At 40.5% G+C, this 12635-nt stretch overlaps 1 protein-coding gene across 1 annotated transcript; it reads right to left on the reverse strand.

Moving 5' to 3' along the window:
- Positions 1–5527: 5527 nt before the first annotated feature.
- On the reverse strand, positions 5528–6355 carry LOC120105833. The gene has a single exon (XM_039118585.1). It carries the CDS (start codon positions 6353–6355, stop codon positions 5528–5530), a length of 828 nt encoding a protein of 275 aa, XP_038974513.1.
- Between the last annotated feature and the right edge of the window lie 6280 nt (positions 6356–12635).

Below are 12635 nucleotides of genomic sequence, written 5' to 3' on the forward strand. Positions count from 1 at the left end.
CCATCTTTTTTTCCCATTTTCTGTAATGAATGAACTGCTAAAAATTGATCGACCAATCCAATGGGTGAGATTAATCAAACTGGATCCGCCAAATGCTATAAAAAAAAAAAAAAAACTAGAATATTTGTTCTAGTTCACCAATGTCACGACCCCCGCCCCGTTTCCGGCGGGCCACCGCGACGGTCCTAGGGTGCGGGTAGGCATAAGGCCACCAGCCACCGCGTAAAACCCTACTACCTATCAATCATCAATAAATCTTGAAAAATTTGGCATGATACATGCACAAAATGATCACTTTTCCTATAGTGACCTGTCAGGATTATCTCAATACATACAACAACACTACCTGTCAGAGCAGCAATCACATAATCTGTCACATAATGAACCTCGACAATATATATCAATGCATCATCTCAGGCATATAACTCATCTGTATAAAAATCTGGTTCCCATTCTATCCATGGTCAAACCCATATCCACAACAGGATCTATGACTGTAACTATACACTATATACAATAGAAGGTTTATAATACACCAAAATGTATAAACCTTTATCTATATTATACTATACTATGGAGCAGCACAGCTAGCAGGCAATCTCTAACCCTGCTCCTCTCTATATAATACCTGCCCTGCAATCAAAAATATCAAACTGGGGAGTGAATATATAAATACTCAGTGAGTAGAGTAGAGAGTAGTATGCACATGAGACAAGATATAATCATGGCTCGAGGTGAAATCTCAAGAGCATATGAGCAGTCGTCAAGAACAGGGTACACATAACTCAACATAAGAAATAAGGAGTAAATCATCACAATCCCAATCAACTCATCTGGAGCATATATAGAATAATCAAATAAGTATGTATGATAACGTGAATATGCTCAACAGGTCATAGTACTGAATCATATAAATCAGGTGTCAATAGGCTGAATCATCGACAAGACAGCTATCGGAAGGTGGATTTTACGCCCCAGGCGAACCAGCAACAACTCCCCACTGTCACATGCATATGCAGGATAAGACACCATATCGATAATGTAAATGCTAGACAGCTGTCGGGAGGTGGGTTCTACGCCCCAGGCGAACCAGCAACAACTCCCCACTGTCACATGCATATGCAGGATAAGACACCATATCGATAATGTAAATGCTAGACAGCTGTCGGAAGGTGGGTTTTACGTCCCAGGCGAACCAGCAACAACTCCCTACTGTCACATGCATATGCAGGATAAGACACCATACTGATAATATAAATGCTGGTTAGTATCCAGAACAGAAATCCATCTCACATCTATATACTAAACGGCACCTCGCGGGAATTCTACATCCGCAGAAAGCCATACTGCACCTCGCGGGGTCTTACTATGCCCGGCGGCAAGCAGAATATAAGTCGTAGGACTGGCCAATCCTACGCCTAGGGCCGTGTTCACCCTAGGAAGGAACTGGGCTCCGCCCACCCAGAAGGCTACTATGTGCACACAGGCCGATGTTCAACCCCCATCGACTATAGGTGTCCTGCAGATACTGCCAAGCCATGCATAAATGCCATAATGCACACTCCCAATACTCTACTAAAAAGGAGCATAATCAAGACTACCACTCACTCGACTCCGACCCAATCATAAACTAACATCAGGGTTGGGAGTGAGGGGTCAAGGGTGTGCAATGCAACTCAATATACCACTGAAATGGACTCTACAAATCTTTGAAATAGAGGAAATGAAATCAATTTACAAAAGAAGTCATTTCACAATTCAGATCCAATTTAATTACTCATAAAGGAGTATAATCAAGGCTACCACTCACAAGTCTTTGAAATAGAGAAAATGAAATCAATTTACAAAAGAAATTATTTCACAATTCAGATCCAATTTAACTACTCATAAAAGAGTATAATCAAGGCTACCACTCACAAGTCTTTGAAATAGAGGAAATGAAATCAATTTACAAAAGAAATCATTTTACAATTCAGATCCAATTTGACTACTCATAAAAGAGTATAATCAAGGCTACCACTCACAAGTCTTTGAAATAGAGGAAATGAAATCAGTTTACAAAAGAAATCATTTCACAATTCAGATCCAATTTAACTACTCATAAAAGAGTATAATCAAGGCTACCACTCACAAGTCTTTGAAATAGAAGAAATGAAATCAATTTACAAAAGAAATCATTTCACAATTCAGATCCAATTTGACTACTCATAAAAGAGTATAATCAAGGCTACCACTCACAAGTCTTTGAAATAGAGGAAATGAAATCAATTTACAAAAGAAATTCACAATTCGGAACCAATTTGATTACACATCAACCCCTCGTAATTCCTCTCAATGTTCCCTCAAATGCATGTACAGAATAATCAAGCATGGAGAACAAAACATAGAGGAATCTACCACAACAATTAATCAATAAGCTCAGGTGGAATCAAGTCACACTTGGCAACATTCATGAAAATGAATAAGGAATGTGCTCATGGTGCAAAGTACAAACTCCCACTCACCTGCCAATCTGGCACAGCCCTGATACGCCTCTAGAACTTTATGGTAGGCAATAGGGGACTTCCTCCTCTTGTTCCCTAGCTTCTTGCCCAACTAATACATGCATTTACAATATATTTAGTCTTGTATCAAGGGCTATAATCTACGTGCCAATCATAAATATAAGAAACTTTAATTGATTCAACTCTCCTGTTCTCTAAATCTTTTCCTTTTTCCCTTTATTCATATTAATTAATCCTCAATTTACATGAATCATGATGCAAGAGTATCCCACACACACCTTGGACCAATACTTTAGGATCAAGGTGTGCGAAAGGATCGAATCCCTTCTAATCCAAAATTTTACTAAATGTTGTGTTGACCCCAACTTTGAGAGTCGACCCCCCGCTTGTATCAATCCCAGCTTACCCTGAGTCGACCCCAAGCATCGAGCCGAAAATCTCCATTCTCTGGGATTTTCTGAGAGAGTCGACCCTACCAAACTTGGGTCGACCCCACTCAGCCCTGAGTCGACTCCGGCTTACTTTGAGTCGACCAAACACCACTTTTTTCATCTTTTTTTATCTCGGATGAACAGTAACTCGGACCGACAGTGGGTCACTTCATCCCGATTTTGATCCACTTTCCGAATTCCAATTTTTATGAAATTTATACCCAATGTTCTACACTCATAGGGGTTTCCAAAATGGTAATATGCATCCCCATCGAAGGCCTATTGGCTCCTGAAATAATTCACCGAAGTTGGGACTTCGACACAGTTTTTCCGTAGTGCCGGAAAAATTTGTCGAAATCCGATTCTTCCTCCTTTAACACCCTCTACAACTGTCATCTACCCTTTCTATAGAATAAATTCTTTAAAATACTAGGTAGGGACGGATATTTACCTTTTTCTTCTTGTGAAACTTGGGTCCTTGCGTAGAGGGAATGGAGACCTACGTTTTTTCCTTCAGCTGGAAGTGCAATCGGGATCCCTTCCTCCTCGAATCCCCTTCCTCTTCTTCTTTCTTCTTCTTCTTCTTCTTCTTCTATTTTTCTTTTTTTCTTTCCTCTCTGTTTCACGCCTGAGACTCCCCTCTCTGTCTCTCGGTTTCATTCCAAAAGCCACAGTAAACCCCCCTTAAATCACATCAAAGCACTATTCACCCTTTATTTAATATTATTAAATTCCTATTTTGCCCTTGCCACTTTGATATATCTGCAATTATGCCATTATCTTTTGATTCCTTTCCATTTTGCCCCTAACACTTCAACGCATCTACTATTATGCCATTAACTTTTGATTCCTTCCAATATTACCCCTTATATCAATTTTAAAGGACTATTCTATCCCTTTTTATTAAAAAAAAAAAATTGGGTTATTACATCCTCCCCCCCTTATATAAAATTCGTCCTCGAATTTAAAAGGATAAATTATCTGATTACTCAAAGAGGTGAGGGTATTTGCTCTTCATACTTTGCTCCGACTCCCAAGTGCATTCTTCAACATTGTGCCGGTGCCATTGGACCTTTACCATACATATTTCTTTATTTCTTAGCTTCTTGATCTGAGTATCAAGGATAGCTACAGGAAGCTCTTCATAAGAAAGATCTCCCTCTACTGTAACTTCCTGCACTGACAGCACATGGGATGGATTTGGCACATACTTCCGGAGCATAGATACATGCAATACTGAATGCGCATGATTGAGGTTTGGAGGCAGTGCTAATCTGTAAGATACAGTGCCAACCTTGTCTAATATCTCAAAGGGGCCAATGTATCTAGGACTAAGCTTGCCTCTCTTTCCAAACCTCATTATTCCTTTCATAGGAGAGATCTTTAGGAACACATGATTTCCCGTGCCAAATTGCACATCTCTCCTTCTGACATCTGCGTAGCTCTTCTGCCTACTAAACACTGTCCTCAACCTTTCTTGTATCACTAACACCTTTTCTGTTCAGTGCATCTACCACAACATTAGCTTTTCTCGGATGTGAGTAGAGCAGCAATACTACCAGAAGTTTTTCAACTCGGTGTATCTACCTCAACATTAGCTTTTTCCGGAGAGTAGTGTATAGACAAGGCATGATTTTTATCAATTCCAATCATCTTCCCTGTCTCATATTGAGTTCCTTCTAGGTAAGAAGGTATTTTAAACTCTTATGATCAGTATACACCTTACAAGATTCATCAATACAGGGCCGAAGATATTTGTTCTGTATTGTTACCTTGTCCAATCCTTGATAACCAATACATAACCTCAAACTTCCATCTTCCTTCTTTACAAACAATACTAGAGTTTCCTAAGATGACACACTAAGTTGAATGAAGCCTTTATCAAGCGATTCTTGCAACTTTTCCTTTAATTTTTTTTTTATTTCAGTTGGAGCCATTCTATAGGGGGTTTTTGAAGATTGGTATGGTATTGGGAATCAAATCAATTGCAAATTCAATCTCTCTCTCTGGTGGCAAACCAGGAAGATCTTCTGGAAAAACATCAGGGTGTTCATTCATTACTGGAATATCCTCTAATTTGGTCTCCTTTCAGGTATCCATTACACAGGCTAAATAAGTCTTATACCCCTTTTCTAATGCCTTCCTAGCTTTTAGGGCAGAAATTAATGTTATGATGAATTACATTACACGGGTGCATCGCTTTGAAAGAAGAACCCTGGTTCTTCAGGTATCTAGAATATCACTCTTTTACTGTAGCAGTCAATATGAGTGTGGTACTGAGACCTCCAAGCTATTCCCAAAATGATGTCAAAATCTTGCATGTCAAGTTATATAAGATTTGTCACTAACTCTCCTACCCCTATTTGAATTATGCAATTCTTGCACTAATGTCAACAATTACTATTTTCTATAGAGGTGTAGGAACACACAGTGATTCTTCTAGTTCCTCATGTATGCAATGTAGTTATCTAGATAAACTAACTGAAATAAAGGAATGCATAGTGCCAGAATCGAACAAAATAGAGGGATCAATCAAGCTGACTAGTAATATACCTGTTACCACCCGGTCATTGGCACTAGCATCTTGGTAGGTCAGTGTAAAACTCGAGCATTACTTCTTGGCCTCTGGTCACCAGGTACAGGAGGTCTGAGCTCATTCCTCCTCTTGTATGGGCAATCACGTACCAGGTGTCCAGTCCGCCCACAACTATAACATGCCCTCGCTCTCCTCATATAGGGCCCACTATGGGATCTGCTAGAGTAAGTGCGGGCTCTGGGATCTGCTATGGTGATATTGATGATTCCACTATGGGATCTGCTAGAGTAATTGCGGACCCTGGGCTTCTCTTGAATTGGAGTGCCCCTGAAATCCCATGGCCTGCCACTCTGACTTCTATCTGATCTGGATCTCATCAGGTCAGCCCTTTCTCTATCAGATCTTTTCAATTCAGCCTCTACTCTCAAGGCTCTGTCCAAAATATCCATATAGCTGGTAATTAACTGTGAAGATGTCCGGGACCTAATCTCATGTCTAAGCCCTTGTTCGAACTGGTTGGCTCTACTCATATCATCCTCCATGAACTGGGGGCAGAATCGACCCAGCTCATCGAACTTATTGACGTAATCCAAGACAGTCATATGCTCGGACTGAGTCAGCGATAAAAACTCATTCTGCTTCATTTGCCTAACTGAGTCCAAAAAGTACTTAGCATAAAATACTCTCTTAAAATCCCCCCAGGCCATCCCGTTGACCTCATATGCTGTCTCCATAGCAGTCCACCAAGAGTCAGCACTCCCCCTTAGCATGGAGATAGCTAGTTTGACTTTTACCTCCTCGGAAAATTGAAGTAACTCATACATCTTCTCCAGTTCCCGGATCCAGGCCTCAGCTATCATGGGATCGGACCCACCATTAAACATCGGTGGATTCAGCCTAAATAGGATTCTATCGGCTGTACAGGTTGGGCAGCTAACTGCATCTGCTGCTGTTGCTCAAGCCGTTGTGCTATTAACTAGTACACTCCTGCTAAATCTGCCTGGGTTGCTATGGAGTGTGGAGTAGTTTGTGAAATTGATTGGCTATCAGGGTCCGGAGAAGGTGCCCTTATTTCTCTTTCATCCTCCATGTTGCTTACGGCTACCTAGCAGTCAAGAATTTATGATGAGTTTACATAAATTATCTCTTGACATAGCAAAATAGCAAAAACCATCAAAGAGATCACATAGTCATATCATAATTAATCTGAGAATCTACAATATTCACCTTCTCTTATTAACACAAATCTTCATTATTGAAAAATCTAGTCTCCCATCACAGTCAATATTTTTGACCAATTTAGATTAACTCGATCCACTATACTTTCGCTGCACAACTCTGATCAATATCCTCCAAATTTATTAATTGACTTTCTGTCAAAATACAAACCTTGATTGTAAACTGAATGATATAAAATTTTGTCTCAAGTAGAGCCCAAAAAGAACTCTTAAGTCTCATCCCCAAATATAATTTACTGAATTGTAAATGACTCATAAAATAACATATAGAAAAACCCTATGCTCCATAGTATAATCCTATACTTAATCCTGACTCACCCTATTGCTCTGACAGGACTCTTCTTAACCCTTGCTCTGATACCACTTCTTGTCACGACCCCCGCCCCGTTCCCGGTGGGCCACCGCGACGTTCCTAGGGTGCGGGTAGGCATAAGGCCACCAGCCACCGCGTAGAACCCTACTACCTATCAATCATCAATAAATTTTGAAAAATTTGGCATGATACATGCACAAAATGATCACTTTTCCTATAGTGACCTGTCAGGATTATCTCAATACATACAACACTACCTGTCAAAGCAGCAATCACATAATCTGTCACATAATGAACCTGGACAATATATATCAATACATCATCTCAGGCATATAACTCATCTGTATAAAAATCTGGTTTCCATTCCATCCATGGTCAAACCCATATCCACAACAGGATCTATGACTGTAACTATACACTATATACAATAGAAGGTTTATAATACACCAAAATGTATAAACCTTTATCTATATTATACTATACTATGGAGCAGCACAGCTAGCAGGCAATCTCTAACCCTGCTCCTCTCTATACAATACCTGCCCTGCAATCAAAAATATCAAACTGGGGAGTGAGTATATAAATACTCAGTGAGTGGAGTACAGAGTACTATGCACATGAGACAAGATATAATCATGGCTCGAGGTGAAATCTCAAGAGCATATGAGCAGTCGTCAAGAACAGGGTACGCATAACTCAACATAAGAAATAAGGAGTAAATCATCACAATCCCAATCAACTCATCTGGAGCATATATAGAATAATCAAATAAGTATGTATGATAACGTGAATATGCTCAACAGGTCATAGTATTGAATCATATAAATCAGGTGTCCACAGGCTGAATCATCAACAAGACAGCTATCGGGAGGTGGGTTTTACGCCCCAGGCGAGCCAGCAACAACTCTCTACTGTCACATGCATATGCAGGATAAGACACCATATCGATAATGTAAATGCTAGACAGCTGTCGGAAGGTGGGTTTTACGCCCCAGGCGAACCAGCAACAACTCCCCACTGTCACATGCATATGCAGGATAAGACACCATATCGATAATGTAAATGCTAGACAGCTGTCGGGAGGTGGGTTTTACGCCCCAGGCGAACCAGCAATAACTCCCCACTGTCACATGCATATGCAGGATAAGACACCATACTGATAATGTAAATGCTGGTCAGTATCCAGAACAGAAATCCATCTCACATCTATATACTAAACGGCACCTCGCGGGAATTCTACATCCACGGAAAGCCATACTGCACCTCGCGGGGTCTTACTATGCCCGGTGGCAAGCAGAATATAAGTCGTAGGACTGGCCAATTCTACGCTTAGGGCCGTGTCCCCCTAGGAAGGGACTGGGCTCCGCCAACCCAGAAGGCTACTATGTGCACACAAGCCGATGTTCAACCCCCATCGACTATAGGTGTTCTGCAGATACTGCCAAGCCATGCATAAATGCCATAATGCACACTCCCAATACTCTACTAAAAAGGAGCATAATCAAGACTACCACTCACTCGACTCCGACCCAATCATAAACTAACATCAGGGTTGGGAGTGAGGGGTCAAGGGTGTGTAATGCAACTCAATATACCACTGAAATGGGCTCTACAAATCTTTGAAATAGAGAAAATGAAATCAATTTACAAAAGAAGTCATTTCACAATTCAGATCCAATTTAATTACTCATAAAGGAGTATAATCAAGGCTACCACTCACAAGTCTTTGAAATAGAGGAAATGAAATCAATTTACAAAAGAAATTATTTCACAATTCAGATCCAATTTAACTACTCATAAAAGAGTATAATCAAGGCTACCACTCACAAGTCTTTGAAATAGAGGAAATGAAATCAATTTACAAAAGAAATCATTTCACAATTCAGATCCAATTTGACTACTCATAAAAGAGTATAATCAAGGCTACCACTCACAAGTCTTTGAAATAGAGGAAATGAAATCAATTTACAAAAGAAATCATTTCACAATTCAGATCCAATTTAACTACTCATAAAAGAGTATAATCAAGGCTACCACTCACAAGTCTTTGAAATAGAGAAAATAAAATCAATTTACAAAAGAAATTATTTCACAATTCAGATCCAATTTGACTACTCATAAAAGAGTATAATCAAGGCTACCACTCACAAGTCTTTGAAATAGAGGAAATAAAATCAATTTACAAAAGAAATCATTTCACAATTCGGAACCAATTTGATTACTCATGAACCCCTCGTAATTCCTCTCAATGTTCCCTCAAATGCATGTACAGAATAATCAAGCATGGAGAACAAAACATAGAGGAATCTACCACAACAATTAATCAATAAGCTCAGGTGAAATCAAGTCACACTTAGCAACATTCATGAAAATGAATAAGGAATGTGCTCATGGTGCAAAGTACAAACTCCCACTCACCTACCAATCTGGCACAGCCCTGATACGCCTCTAAAACTTTATGGTAGGCAGTAGGGGACTTCCTCCTCTTGTTCCCTAGCTTCTTGCCCAACTGATACATGCATTTACAATACATTTAGTCTTGTATCAAGGGCCATAATCTACGTGTTAATCATAAATATAGAAAACTTTAATTGATTCAACTCCCCCGTTCCCTAAATCTTTTTCTTTTTCCCTTTATTCATATTAATTAATCCTCAATTTACATGAATCATGATGCAAGAGTATCCCACACACACCTTGGACCAATACTTTAGGATCAAGGTGTGCGAAAGGATCGAATCCCTTCTAATCCAAAATTTTACTAAATGTTGGGTTGACCCCAACTTTGAGAGTCGACCCCCCGCTTGGATCAATCCCAGCTTACCCTGAGTCGACCCCAAACATCGAGCCGAAAATCCCCATTCTCTGGGATTTTCTGAGAGAGTCGACCCTACCAGACTTGGGTCGACCCCACTCAGCCCTGAGTCGACTCCGGCTTACTTTGAGTCGACCAAACACCACTTTTTTCATCTTTTTTATCTCGGATAAACAGTAACTTGGACCGACAGTGGGTCACTTCATCCCGATTTTGATCCACTTTTCGAACTCCAATTTTTATGAAATTTATACCCAATGTTCTACACTCATAGGGGTTTCCAAAATGGTAACATGCATCCCCATCGGAGGCCAATTGGCCTCCGAAATAATTCACCGAAGTTGGAACTTCGACACAGTTTTTCCGTAGTGCCGGAAAAATTTGTCGAAATCCGATTCTTCCTCTTTTAACACCCTCTACAACTGTCATCTACCCTTTCTATAGCATAAATTTTTTAAAATACTAGGTAGGGATGGGTATTTACCTTTTTCTTCTTGTGAAACTTGGGTCCTTGCGTAGAGAGGAAGGAGACCTACGTTTTTTCCTTCAGCTGGAAGTGCAACCGGGATCCCTTTCCTCCTCGAATCCCCTTCCTCTTCTTCTTTCTTCTTCTTCTTCTTCTCTTTTTCTTTTTTTTCTTTCCTCTCTATTTCACGCCTGAGACTCCCCATCTCTGTCTCTCGGTTTCATTCCAAAAGTCACAGTAAACCCCCCTTTAAATCACATCAAAGCACTATTCACCCTTTATTTAATATTATTAAATTCCTATTTTGCCCTTGCCACTTCGATATATCTGCAATTATGCCATTATCTTTTGATTCCTTTCAATTTTGCCCCTAACACTTCAACGCATCTACTATTATGCTATTAACTTTTGATTCCTTCCAATTTTACCCCTTATATTAATTTTAAAGAACTATTCTATCCCCCTTTTATAAAAAAAAAAATTTGGGGTTATTACAACCAACTGCATGTGTTTTAATATATCATGATTAATCATGATGTATAATTTGCACAATTGTATCATTTGGTGCAAAGAAAAGGAAAAAAAAACTTTTGGTCAGGTTTCATTGGATCAAGACAAAGCTTGTGTGGATCAGGGACTGTGAGAACCGGCCTAAATTGAGTTGTATTGGACTGAAATCAGCAGGCCCAACCGACTTCAGCCTAACTCTTAAAAAAAATTAAAATTATTGGAATAGGGTATCACGATCCCCCACCCGATCACTCATCATTGAGGGTAACAACAAGGAGCCGTGGCCGATAAAGCCTCCGTTGGGCTAGTGCCAATGGCCGCTAGCCATTGGGGCCGCTACAACTGACAAACGATCCGCCTTATCTGTCATTCAGTTTAATTTTGCTATTTAATTAGAATTTGAACGTTATTATTTAAATTATTTCTGCTATCTGATTTGATATCATGATGAGATATCTTGCATGCTCGTGGAGAGAGTTTCCTATGAGTGTACGGCGATTGTCGTGACCTCCGACTCGCGATCTCGGGTCGGGGGCATGACAAGTATGTTTGCAATATTGCAAATAGAATATTTTCTTATTGGTTGAATTGATTTCATTGAAAAATTATAGAGCCTATGTCTTGGTGGAGTTTCTAATAGATCTTTGAACCGTATTATTAGATTTTTGTGAAGGCAAAAAAAATCAGGTTTATGAGTTGATCATGGATCTTGTACCACCATTGCTGAAATGCTAGTGAAATTTCATATTAATTATATAAAAAATTAGAGGTTTAAATGAGTTAAACTTAGAAGAAAATATTCGAGAGGGTTGAATATGCTTATGAGCAAGTTAATCTGGGATCTTTTAAATTCATTGGAGCATAGAGTTAAAATTTTTGAGAAAGAGAATCCAGAGTTGGCTTAACTCAACTTGGATCTAGAACATAATAACTTGATCATAAATATAGAAATTACCTTGAGGGTTAATCATGATCTACTATACTTAGAAAGTAAGGATAAAATCGTTACTTGGATTTTATATATATATATATATGTTGGGGGAAAAATATAGGTCGCCACGCTTACACGAATGACCGAGCAGACCTCCTCCGACCTGGAGCCGGCCGAGTAGACCTCCTCCGACCTGGAGTCGGCCGAGCAGACCTCCTCCGACCTGGAGTCGGCCGAGCAGACCCCCTCCGACCTGGAGCCGATCGAGCAGACCCCCTCCGACTTGGAAGCATCCGAACAACTCTACCAACCCAAAAATGTCTGACTTGCACGCCAGGTCACATCCCCCCGCAGCACGACCGAAAAACTACAGCTTGCCTTCATCAACAATCAATGCGTATGACTTCTGCAGGCACCCGGTTTACTCAACAATCAAAGCGCATGGCTCCTGCAGGCACTCAGCCCACTCAACAATTAAAGCGTATGGCTTCTGTTGTCTACGGACATCAAGCCTCTTACGGCAAACCTGCTTGGCTACGAATGATGGCATGACTCCACGACGACTTAAGAGCTTTGGCCTAATCTCCTACAGTAACAGCATTGATTCACACGATCGAGCATTAACTTCTACTGCATGCCCAATTGTACGACAGACCGTTCGTCCCGTCACATCACAGGTAACCCAGCCCCCTCTATAAAAGGGGAACTTCTCCATTTTAGAAGGGCTGGGAGATTGAAACTCTAAGCATTTGCTACTCCCGTTCATACGCTTGCCCCCTCTAACTTAAGCATCGGAGGGCCGGCGTCGGGAACCCCGGCCACCGGCTTCTTGCAGGTCTCCCGGAGGACGTCGTGCGCCGCCGGACCGCCACTCCCCCATCCTCACCGGAG

This window comes from Phoenix dactylifera, unplaced genomic scaffold (genome assembly GCF_009389715.1).
Source record: "Phoenix dactylifera cultivar Barhee BC4 unplaced genomic scaffold, palm_55x_up_171113_PBpolish2nd_filt_p 000381F, whole genome shotgun sequence".
Taxonomy (NCBI): Eukaryota; Viridiplantae; Streptophyta; class Magnoliopsida; order Arecales; family Arecaceae; genus Phoenix; species Phoenix dactylifera.